Source organism: Dermacentor albipictus, chromosome 9, assembly GCF_038994185.2.
Source record: "Dermacentor albipictus isolate Rhodes 1998 colony chromosome 9, USDA_Dalb.pri_finalv2, whole genome shotgun sequence".
In the NCBI taxonomy this organism is placed as follows: Eukaryota; Metazoa; Arthropoda; class Arachnida; order Ixodida; family Ixodidae; genus Dermacentor; species Dermacentor albipictus.
The window spans coordinates 115,291,379-115,303,705 of NC_091829.1; the positions used below are offsets into that span (position 1 = coordinate 115,291,379).

The 12,327-nt window shown below is 43.1% G+C and overlaps 1 protein-coding gene across 5 annotated transcripts in view; it reads left to right on the forward strand.

Annotated features, from left to right (window-relative positions):
- Positions 1-12,327, forward strand: part of LOC135913571 (leucine-rich repeat protein soc-2 homolog) — a 125,014-nt gene that overhangs the window by 86,383 nt on the left and 26,304 nt on the right. For all 5 annotated transcript variants that reach the window (XM_065446079.2, XM_065446080.2, XM_065446081.2 and 2 more), the window contains 4 exons: positions 2,302-2,397; positions 3,247-3,367; positions 7,222-7,330; positions 11,185-11,278. In XM_065446079.2, the coding sequence (XP_065302151.2) occupies positions 2,302-2,397; positions 3,247-3,367; positions 7,222-7,330; positions 11,185-11,278 (420 nt within the window). The remainder of the gene's footprint in view (positions 1-2,301; positions 2,398-3,246; positions 3,368-7,221; positions 7,331-11,184; positions 11,279-12,327) is intronic.

Sequence of the window (12,327 nt, forward strand, 5' to 3'; positions counted from 1 at the left end):
CATTTAAGTGATCTTTGACAACCTCATCTCGTCATGGGCAGTTCCCACCTTTTCGCTTATACTGCAAGCCCACCTCAAGTGGTAGGCATCCTCTTACCATCACTTTTATTGAATTAGATTTTCCCCACTACTTGCAGACATGTGTTTGTGTTCTAAACATTTTATTAAAACATACCACATAAAAAATGAGCCATTATGGTAGTTTTTTTTATTATCTTATCTTTTTTTAATTATCTTTCAATCATCGCGCATGAAGCAGCTAGCGCCATCTTGTGGCGCTGGCTGCTTCATGTGCGTCGGCCACAGTCGCTCCGAAAGAGAGAGAAAGAAAAGAAAAGTGACAAGCGAAGCGGCGCGGTGGTGCCCGCCCCATGCATCTTTCTCTTGCGATAGCAGGCTGACGCCACCAAAGCAGCGTGCAATCAACGGTTCACTTCACACTTTTTTTTTTTTCTTTCTCTCTCTTTCGGAGCGGCTGTGGCTGACGCGCCTACTCAGGTACTCTCCGGTGCACGGTCGGGGCGGGATGTGCTGCGCGGTAATGGCGGCAGATACGAATTTACGGAGGTAAACATCGCCTCGTCTCGACATCGTTCGTTTCAGGGAACTAAGCAATGCAAATGTTACGCTTATTTGGCACGCAAAACGCCGTCCAGACGGCAAAATTTTAATCGTTATATCCAATATGCGGTGAATAACCTATCGTTATAAATAGTTCTTTTCCCCATAGACCTAATGCATAAAATGACACTCTCATGTCGACCCATCATTATAACCGATATATCGTTATATGTGGTATCATTATAAATGGACTGCACTGTACCTGGATATATCGAATATGAAGGAGATCGCAAGAAAAAGTGGTATAGTTGAACCGCGCAATAACGAAATTGGCAGGGAACGCGAGAAAATTTGCTTTCGCAAGAATTTTTTTCTTGTGGAAAGAGACAGCGCAGGTAGGCAATGCATCGCAGAACAACGCTTCACTGTCAAAATTCCGTTAGCCTACCTTGGCAAGCTTTGCTCAAGGATATAGAACCGCATTGACGACAGTACAAAGCACACCGCATGTGTCGATCAGCAGTGGCAGCATTGCCGTGGAGCAGTATTCTCGATCATCTGCATTCCAAGATACGATCACTTTTGCGCGATCTTGTGTGACTCGGCACTGGACGCAGAGCGATAGCGCATGCAGCAGCATTTCTACAACGCACGCTGTTGCCCGTAGGCACTGACGCATCGCATCCAGTGCTGAGTACAAAAGTGATCGTACCTTCCGTACCCAAAGGCAAGCGGTAGAGATTACGGCCCCTTGGTGCAAATCTTCGTCCAGCGCCGAAACTGCACCCAATGCCTGTCGTGTGGCACCAAAACCAGCGTTCCTGAAGCAAGGGATGCGTATTCCCGGACAATCGCTCAATGATGGCCCAATGCGTGGCACTCCACGTTGCGACCGCCATCGCAAGTGCCATAAACAATTCCGTGTATTTCCTTGTTTTTGCTGCATTTTTCTCACCGGGGCGCACCTTATGCAATGCAATGCCGCGATCAGTGATCGTTGTTCAAAGCACGCGTTCAGTTTGCGTTCAGTTTCGCCTCACGTGATTGGTCTAGGCGGCGCTGAGTTGTCAGCTGCGGGAAACACAAACTGAATGCATGTTTCAAACAATGATCTACGTTCTCGCCTAGCAGGTGTGCAAAAACTGTCGTTACATGTTGGTTGCACCATGCCTGCCACTTCAAACGGGAGATCAGCAAACAAGATAGCGGCCATGATGTGTTTCTGGCGCGATCGGTTCCGGCGCTTCATTGTTTCTGTAAACAAAAATGGCAGCACCCACACAAGTGTAATGTGGTGGTATTTTACGAAATTTTAGTGCAAAACAATCGCATTTGAGCACATTTTGGAGCCTCCTAGCCTTGCACGAGTGGGTAATGTGCTGGCTTACGTTCCACGCAAATTTCGTTGAAGCAGGACTGCAGCGACATTTCGTTGCTGAGAGGTACGAAATGCATTAAATCCTACGGCCGTTTGCCAGGAATACGAAAATATTTTGTTGTAGGGAGAATTTCATTGTTGCAGGATTTCGTTATTGCGGGTTTCGACTGTATAGGTAATTCGGTATATAGATTGAACTACTGCACAAAAATTTTCGAGGAAATTTGACAGCTGTTTGTTCTACACAATATAATTTGTTATTTGTTGGTTCGGCATATCCGGGTTCAGTTGTATTGCCTTTTATTTTCAATCAGGCCTGTCTCAGTGAGTGTTATTGCCTTCCCTGGATTTGTGGTTTGCAGATCCCCGAAGTTGTGTACAAGTTGACATCGCTGACCACGCTGTTCCTGCGCTTCAACAGGATACGAGAAGTCAGCGAGAACATAGCCAATTTAACGGTGAGGACATTGAGCATTCTTTTTGTCACCTTTTACTTGTGTTTCAACATTTTAATTAATATTGTTGTTAAAACCTAGGTTATTTGCATGTCCTGCTCAAAGTGGCACAAATACCCTTGCTACTTCCAGGTATGAAATTCATGCTAAGTGTGCCATATGTCATGCTGTCACTTCAGAGTTGTGACATTGCAAACCTTATACAACATTTGGACCGTCTTCCTGCTCACTCAAAGGATTGCGTACCGTATTTTTGCACTTATAATGCAGACCTAAAATTTTGAACAATTAAACATTAAAGTCGGGATTTGAGTTATATGTAAAGTTCGCTATTCAAGGTTCTGCCACAGTAAAATTGGCAATAATATTCTTTTTGCATATACTTCATCACTAGATACAATATCAAGTACATGTTTTTAAAAAGTTATTCAAGTTATGCTTAGTATCATGCATTTAAGCATTCGCCGAGACTTATCTTTTGAAGTACTGTTTGCCGATGTTAATGTGAATTTACATTGCTGTTCCTAATGAAGCTGTAATCTGTCCTTTGCCTTATGTCATGCTGAGTATGCCACAGGGGCTCAGGAACTTGGTAGGAATTTTCGTTTGCCATTTCGTTGTCCTGGAGCTCCTAGACATTTCCGTGGCCAAATAAGCATTCAAAAGTGCACAGAGATGGGGGGAGCGAGGTCAGCCTCCACCAATGGTAAGACCGACACAGTCTCAGTGGTCCATCGCAAGCGTAATCTGTCAATCTGGCGTAACTTATTTCTGCGTTGTGCCAACTTTTCACGTTATTGGTTATTTCTAGTGAGGCAGTGATAAGCCCCATTCACGGGTTCATCTGCGCAGAATTTGACGATGCTGAGCCTGCGGGAGAACAAGATCCGGGAGCTTCCAGCGGGCATAGGCAAGCTGACGCAACTGGTCACCTTCGACGCTTCCAACAACCACCTCAAGCACCTGCCTGCGGGTGAGCTCACGATTACGGTGCATTTAAATGTGGCGACATGCGGTATGTGCGTCACCGTCCAACACTTGCAATCTTTCAAAAACATTGCGTGAACTGATCCCGCTATGAAATTGCAGGGTGAAAAAAAAAAGGAATTCTTCGTTAAAATTCAAATGTGTCCATGATGCATCTGTTTTATTTTATTGCAAGAATGTGATTAAGGGAGAGACCAGTAGTAGTTTGCTTCCACCGCAGCACTTTTTGTTACTAATTATTTTGTGGGACACCAATATTCACACAAATACAATTGACTTCCATTAGTTCAACCGTGATGGGACCGATGAAATTAGTCAAATTAAACGAGAGACAAAGTAAACACCAGAACATACCGTTGAATCATTTGGCAGTATTTGCTCCAATTCTAACGTGTCACTGGATCAAACAGGCACCTAATTTTTATGAGTCGAAAGTAGGAAACTAACATAAAAGTGATGTTAGGGCTCTTAATTAAACAAAGTAAAAATTGAACTCGCACCCATTTTTCGGCAAGGAATACGTAGTGTGCCTAGGATTGTGACACTAAGAAAGAAGACAATGCTCGCAAACTTTACCTTCACAGAAAGGAAATTTATTTACATAATGCCATCTTTGTCACTCTTAAACAGCACTTCATCACTATCTATAATGAACCACAACATGTTGTCCTCCATATGGTCTAAAACGCACTTGACATTCTGCATTTATCAAGCGCTCCACAACAATCACAAACAGGACGGTGGCCCACGCCTAGACTAGCCACTGTGCTAGTTGTCCTACGATGCATACAATTCTCCGGAACATTAAGATTGTGTGATGCAACTTGCTGCTGCTAGCTTAACATGTAAAAAAAACTGATTGTTTGAATTTGCTTTTACAGGAATGAACTTGAAAGGTTTGAACTTGCTTTCACATAAATCTTTATTTATGTATACATGTCTTATTTTTCGCTTTACTGAACATTTTTATAACTCAGTTTTCTGTGTTAACCACTGTTTGCCAAAATGCTGCTGTCTGGTGTATGGTTTTATATGAGGTCTCACTCTCAGTCTTGCAACTTTGAGACATCCTTCTGTATTTATATGTTGTATGCAATGCATTACACGTACTTCAACAATACATCTTGAATATTGAATAAGACTGCAAGCAGCGCATCGTTGTCATTATGCGATGCGCAAGCTCGTTTTGTCAGCGTCTATGGATGCCATCTTGGGGTAGCAATGGCGCTGGCGCTGGCTAGGTTAGCTCTGAGGATAGGCTGCTGCAAGCGCAGTTTTGGTTTCGTGCGGAATTGCACAATCGTTGTGAGGTACTGCTGTTCGCTTTCAAATCTTCTTGAGGCAGGCCAGAAGCGAGCACTTTTGATGGAAGATGACGTGTGTTCAGCACATTTCAGTGTGCACTAGCACTACAAAGACGGACACTGCCGCTATGGAAGACACCACTGCAATCACCATTGGGGTCGGACGCTTACATGATGACCAGCCAAGTTCGAGTTATCCAGCAAAGGCTAATTTCACAATCGGAAGTCACGAAAGTTTGGTCCTATAGAAATGCATGGTAGCTGGCCAGGACTTTCGGTCGGGATCGAATTAACCAAACGGAGTGGCAGAGCGATGTAGGTTGCCCTGGCAAAACGCGCATCAGAGCGGCCATTCTGCCGACGTGACAGCAGCAAGCACTTCACACTTTGGCAAGCCAGTTTGAGCCAGTCGGGGCCTCCGTGCCAGCCTCGCCGGGGATTACGCAGAGACTCGGCTGTTTGTATCATCTGCCGCAGCATGAAAAGCATTTTGCAGGATCATAAATTTAGCATGTTGTAAGTTATGGACATTGGGCCAGGATTTCTGAAAAATATGCATCATCCCAAAATTCATGTCACGTGTGATCACATTGTCGAGGTTCTACTGTACATGCGTAAGCAGAACAATGCCTGCGCTGCACGGGCACAACAAACGACATTAACTGCTGAGTGCCTTAAAGTTTAATGCCATTCGCACAGTGTGACACAGATTAAAACTTATCATCACTTGTGGCATAATGAATTCCCACCACTCATTCAACAGTGCAAAGTGTACTCTCATTCCCAGTCTTAGCGGATCATGAGCATCAAGTTGTGTGTATGGTAAACGCCCTTGATTGCGTCTCTGTCATTTGGCACCTATATTTCATGCAATAAATATTAGCCGTTTCGGCTGCAAGGATAAAGATAGGCACATTTTTAATGTAATCTGAAATTCTATGTGAAACATTCTGCCTGTCAATGTTTTAAAACAACTTTCTTCGAACTTTTGTTTGCTAAATAAGTTTTTTAAGAGTATTACCATAGGCAGACTTAATTACATTCGCTGCAGCTGTTGTCATCATGATGTTTGATGTCATTAAAAGTGCATCTGTAATGGCAACCTAAATGTAATGATGTTAAAAAACCTGAGGCCGTAGACTCCTGTTGGCATTGACCTTGTCCTGCCCATTAGGGCATAATTATTAAATAACTCTTTATGCTGCGCAATGTAGCATGACATTTGCAGTGATTAGCACCACTGGACAATTATTTTTATTGTCGGGTGCATGAATAGCATGATAAGCAACGCAGTTGTCGTGGAACACTCTGGTTGGTTATGTGATGTTAGATAGGAGATAATGTCTTAAGAGGAAGCTTTAACTTGGGTGCTCCTATCTAAGTACAGGTAAAAGGAGAATTCATTTTTGTCGGCAACTACTGCACCAAATTTTGCGAGGTTTGTTGCACTTAAAAGAAAAGCCTAAACTCTAGTCACTGCTCATTTTTTCATTTAGGTCGTAAATTTTGTGCTAAGAATTGGCAAAAATTGCAAATTTTCAGAAAAGAAACTATGGAGTTTACAACTCAGCAACTGAGCAATGAAAAATGATATCACACCTTTGTGAATTGCATCTCATGGTACATCTAAAGCGGACAAAATTGTTATGTTACACATGAATCTAAAAAATCAATAATATGGAAATACAGTTTTTGCAGAACCCTTGTACACAACGTAACAAATTCATTTAACGTATAAAGTGACATATCGAATTTGTCCACTTTGAATTAGCTAATGGATGCCGTTTACAGAACTCCAATATCTGTTCTTGGTGCAGAGCTATTAATTTATAAACTTCATGCGTCCTAATTTTTTTCAAATTTGCAAGTTCTTTACTATTCTTTCAACAAAAGTCAGGCCTTAACTCGAAATTCCGCTTCCAACAGTCAGTAGAACTTAACTTTCTCTCTCAAATGCAACAAATTTCATTAAATCATCTTTAAGCTGGACACGAGGTAAGAGGACATGAGGACACATCTCGAGGTTATCTCGGAAAATAATTTTTGCGTTTTACATGTACTTGAATAGGCCCCGTCAGAATTGGGCCTGAGCTAAAGCTTCCTGTTGAATGTAATTCGTGTTGTCACTGGTTGACTTCTGTTCACTTGTCATGAACGTTGTACCACGCATAAGATGTCATTGGCAGCTGATTCTGTTGTTCCACAAGATGGAAAATTCCGATTTCATGCCAGCTACACCCCCCCCCCCCCCCCCCTTCCTGTTTTCTCTAGCCCTGTTCCAAGTATAAGTGGCACTTCACACAATATGTTCAAGCACCACTTAGTCTCTTGAGCTTGATGGTAATGTTTGTCCTTTGTGTCCACTTGAATAACTGTGCTTGATTACTGTCTGCTTGAGTTGAGATTTTTTTGTTTCACAACTGAGGTTCTCGCGTGGAAAAACACAGCATGCATGTCGTGGTGTACACAATGTGCCTGCCTGCTTCCAAATGAATGAATCACTGTGGTGGTTGGTGGACGTTTTCTCTCTGTGCAGAGATTGGGAACTGTGTGCAGCTGTCGACGCTCGATGTCCAGCACAATGAGCTTGTGGACCTGCCCGACACGATAGGCAACCTCATGGTGCTTTCCCGGTTCGGCATAAGGTGAGCCCACTCCCCTCTCTCACTGGCCTCGTCTTTAAGAGGAAGCTCGGCGGCTCCCATCTGCATACACGTGTATGGAATCGGAGAAATCAATTTTCTCTGCTACCACTGCACACATTTTGACGAGGCTTGTTGTATTTAATGTAAAATGTTAAAATCTAGTTACTGTTGGTAGGAGATGCTAATTTAGGCCATCTTTTTTACAGAAATTGTTAGAAATTGCTAAGTCGAGGAAGCTCAAATACCGAATCTCAACTATGGTGAAAGCAGGAGCCTCAGCGCTCCTTTATTCTCAATTCGACACGCAGACACACGTTCGCTGGCTCCTGCTTTCACCTTGTTCTCGTTTTGCTCATCGTCTTGAATTTCCATCTCCCACCTTCCCCATGTTTTCCCTGAATCTCGACTCTGTAACTCTGTAATAAATGATATCACATTTCTGTAAACTGCATCTAAGAAATCTAAAGCAGATAAAACTGGTACCTTGTACACCACTCTAAGCATGCCACTAATTTGTTGTAAATAGGACTTTTATAAAAACCTCGTAAACATTGTAACAAATTCATGTAGGCTGTCAATTTACATGTGAAATTTGTCCGCTTGGGATGTTTCAACAGATGCAGTTTACATAACTCTGACATCTGTTCTTATTAATTAAGTAATTTATTTGAAATGTCCTTAAAGGCCCTCAAGAGTTATCAGGGTGTCTACCAACCGGGAAAACCGGGAAAAACCGGGAAAACCGGGAATTCTCAGGGAATTTGAACAGTCTGGAAAAACTCAGGGAATTTGTGCTTCTATCAGGGAAAATTAGCTGTAACTTTATTGAAAGGGAACAAAAGTCGTGTTAATGCTGGCTCCAGTAACAGAGGAATCACAACGAATCGTCATTGACGCCGTGTCATCGGCACGATGTATTGCCAGAGTAGTTAACGACCGATTTTCTAGACGCCCGATTTTTCGGACATGCTTGATAATTTGCACGGTTTTGCGGCACTACCACGTCCTCCATATAGTCAATGTATATTGCCCCGACTGCAGGTCTGAAATGGCATTAATCAAAGCCGCCACCGCCGCTATTTTGATTATCTCGCCGCTTCGAACTGACACTCTCGCAGGCAAATCCGCAAATCCGCAAATCCGTAACCACCACCGCGGCAACGTCAGGCCTAGCTGCTTCTATGTTCGCTATTAAGCTTCTTGCCGTGCGGTGCCGTGTTTTTCATTGAAAGAATTCGCCGCTATCACCAATGGCACCGACTCCGCCTTTGTAATCTTAGCGATTGGCTTTGAAGCTCGCAGAGCACAGCGCGTTGCGTAATGCCAGCCTGCGAAAGTTAGCTTCGCCTCGGTACACTAGTGGTGGGCGGTGAAGCATAACAAGCGTGGGGAGGGGGCAATTGTCGCGGGACACAGTATACATTACTTAATTACACATGCGTGCACGTCGTCTTTCTGTCACAGTACAAGCCCTGATATGCCTAAATAGCGTACTGGCAGGCCTTCAGAGCTTTTTGAGACGTGCCTGTGGTAATTTTAGCCCTTAAAGGCAGTTAAAGACATGCATTAATTTTTTTCAGACTGCCCTTTTTTTTTTTTGCGGCCCCTCGGAAGTCCAAGAAATCGAATGTTGACTGTACAACTGACCAAGAGGATGCTTCAGATGATCCATGTGGTGAAAGCGTGGTAGAAGGAGGATGAGAACAGAAAGGACCGACGCACTGAGGAATTAACGGGAAAGGAAGGGTGCCGCCACCTTTTTGAAGGAGCTTGAGCTAAAAAAACTAAGTGATGGCTGATGCTGAGACACAGGTGTCCCTCATCCAAACCAAAATAAATTGTTTACGCAGTGAAACCCAACACTGAGATGTTGTGTACGGGCTGAGAGTCTGTCAGGACAGTTGAGGTTGACTTCCCAGCTGCTGAGAGAGAACCTTAGTTGTGACAAAGTTCAGGACCTCATACAGATGAGCTTGCTATCAGTTGATAGAAATAGCTGATATTAAAAAAATATTTACTTATGTATGCATCTCCTTTTCATTCGTATTTGAAAATGTTCGACTCAATTTGGAATGGGCTTTACCATTCCTTTCGCTGTGCATTTTACTAACACCTTCCTTCTGTTTTCTTTTTGAATAAAATATATATTACTCCTTACTATTCAAACTGGATTAAGTCATTTTTTTGTTTCAGCATGCTTACTAGAGAGTGACAGCATCGGGCAACGTGGTGTCAGCCTGTCTTGACATAAAACAAAGATCTGACTCATTCAGGGAATTTCGCAAAGGTGCTCAGGGAAAACCTGGAAAACTCAGGGAATTTGGAAATGTCAACTTGGTAGACACCCTGGTTATGGTGCAAAGTTACGGATCTGTACACTTTGTGTTTCAATGTTTAAGAAGCTTACTAGTTTGCCGAAATTTTCATCAGTAATTCCAGCTGCTAAATCAAAATTCAGCTTCAATAAGTCACTAGAATCCTGCTTTCGCCCTCAAATGCAAGAAATTTTATTCAAATCAGCCAGGTGGTAATGTCACAAAGGAATTTCTGTGTTTCACATGTATTTGAATAGAAAAATTAGAGTTGACTCCAAGATTAAGCTTCCTTCTAATATTTTTCTTTCAGTTCTGCTTCCTCCATATGGAGATGCAATTTACTTTTCAATATTTTCACTAAGAGCAACAAAATAAAGATTTTGAACATACATGTAGCACCTAATGTAAACAAAATATAGACTAACTAGAAAAAAATACTATTTAAGCTGGTTTAGTTAGGAATGTAGTGCATAAAACAAGTTTAATGTAAAACAATAGCATTGTTGAAGTGCGGTGGAGGTAAAGAAAAGAGAGGAAGTGCTGACAGAGAAAAAGGAAGACAACGTGGTTCTTGGGCTCGCCACAGTCTCAGAGCACTACCGCATTCGACGAGAAGTTGGGTGTGTTGCTATCACTGCTGTTAATTGGTGTTCTTTTTTGCAAAAGGTCCTTAACTGGCCTGATGGGCTTAAATATTCATCCTCCATGTGCAAAAGTGTTTCCATGCAGCTTGATCTGTTTTTCCGGAAAAATTAATAAAGTTGACGGCCGAAAGAACAATCAGTCAGAACTAGGGTCTAAAGGGGCAATTCGAGAACAATTCAAAGGGCTCTTAATTTTTAGAACTGAGGTCGCTGTGAGCATTTGAACACCAAAGCTCCTCGAGGTCGAGGGCTCGATCCCGGCTGCTACGGCCACGCTCTGATTAGGGGGCATAACGCAAGAACGCACTTTTTTTTCCGTACTCTCAGGACCCAAGGGTATCACAGAGAGGAGTGTTCTAACAATGAACTGTTAATCGCAACTTTAAAGGCAGCAGGGTCTTCGATTGCAGCGACGGAGGTGGGAAGGTGGTTCCAGTCACTGCTTGTTTGTGGCATTAAAGAGGCATGGCAAGTGTTAGTGCGGCACAGAGGAATTTTAACCTGGAGTTTATGATCAGTTCATGAGGACACGTAATCTGAAGGGAGGAAAATCTCGTTTTTAATTGTTGAGTGATTGTAAAAAATGCAATAGGTGCACATTAAAGAACTCTGGGTGGTCTAAATTAATCCGGAGCTACAGTGGGCCTCATGATCAAATTGTGGTTTTGGCACCCCAGAGTTAATTAAAGCAGATGACCTACAGATAGGTTTAGAGTCTTGGCTTTGTGCGAAATCGCTTCATACGTTCATGCCACAGAGAATGTATTTACGCAAAGTTATTGTGTTTATTTTTTTGCCTGTGTGTGTGCGTGTGTGTTTGTGCTGAGTTGGTCGTTATCGTTTTTGTGCTTTTGTGCAACGGCATCTCGCTTACCTTGCTCCAACTCCACTGCAGGTATAATCAGCTGACAGCCGTGCCAAAGTCCCTGAGCAATTGTGTCCTCATCACGGACTTCAACGTCGAGAGCAACTTGGTCTCCCAACTACCCGTCAGTCCCCTTTTCTCTTGCTTGGTCTCGTATTTCTCATCAGACATTCAGTCGCGTATTCCTCATCATCTAGCCATTTCTTTCTCGTTAAAGGGCAACCCTGTTATTTTTTTTTCCTCCATGCCAAGGTACAGTTGCATCCTGATAAATCGAAATTGCTTAAGTGGAACCGCCTCTTAAATGGGACACCATCCTCGTAGTGAGTTGGTTTTGTATTCATGCAATTGTATTCAGCTTTGTCTCTCAGTAAATGGAAACCCTGATAAATGGAACCAATTTTCCTGGTCCCTTGAGGTACCGTTAAGAGTTCACCGTACCGGCATTCTTTAGGTTCCTAAGACCCCTATGTCACACGTCAGATGTGTTCTGCAAATTCGAAAATAATTTTGAATAAGCAAAAAAGGCTCAAAACCAAACTGAAACCTGATGGAGCGGCCGAGCAAACGTATGTGTGACGTCGCGAGTGGCACACCAATGGGGAAGACGCAGAAGACGTGCAGGCCCTGCCAGCGTTGACAACGAAAGCGGTGGCGAGCGGACGGTGAGCTGATTCGGGACCACGCCAGACCCTTGGTACAGTGTCTTTGGGGGACAGTGTCTGCTGCACTAACTCTTTGGAGCTGTCAAGCAGTGACAGCTACAATGCCGACGAATTCAATAGCTGTGAATCTTTGTTCGCATTTGAGCCAGCACCCAGCGCAACAAATTGTGCTGCAACATGAAGACCAAGGGTAGCGTTAACCACTGAGTTAACATGTCTGCTTGCTATGTTAGGTGTTTTATCCACTAATCAGGGAAGTGTTTTGCATAATCACTGTGCTGTGTTGTGGAGCACTACTTTCCGCTTTTGTATGTAAATTTGTAGAGCACACAATTTTCCCAGAAGAATGTGACCAAGTGTCCAAAGCACCGGCCGGTGCATTTGTTTATCTCGGCACGGTAGAATGGCTACTAGTTGTCAGCTTGAAACGTTATGCAAGCCACGTATCAGTGACATCAAATAATGTCCGAACATAGCAAAACATGCAGATTTTGTGCATGTAGACACC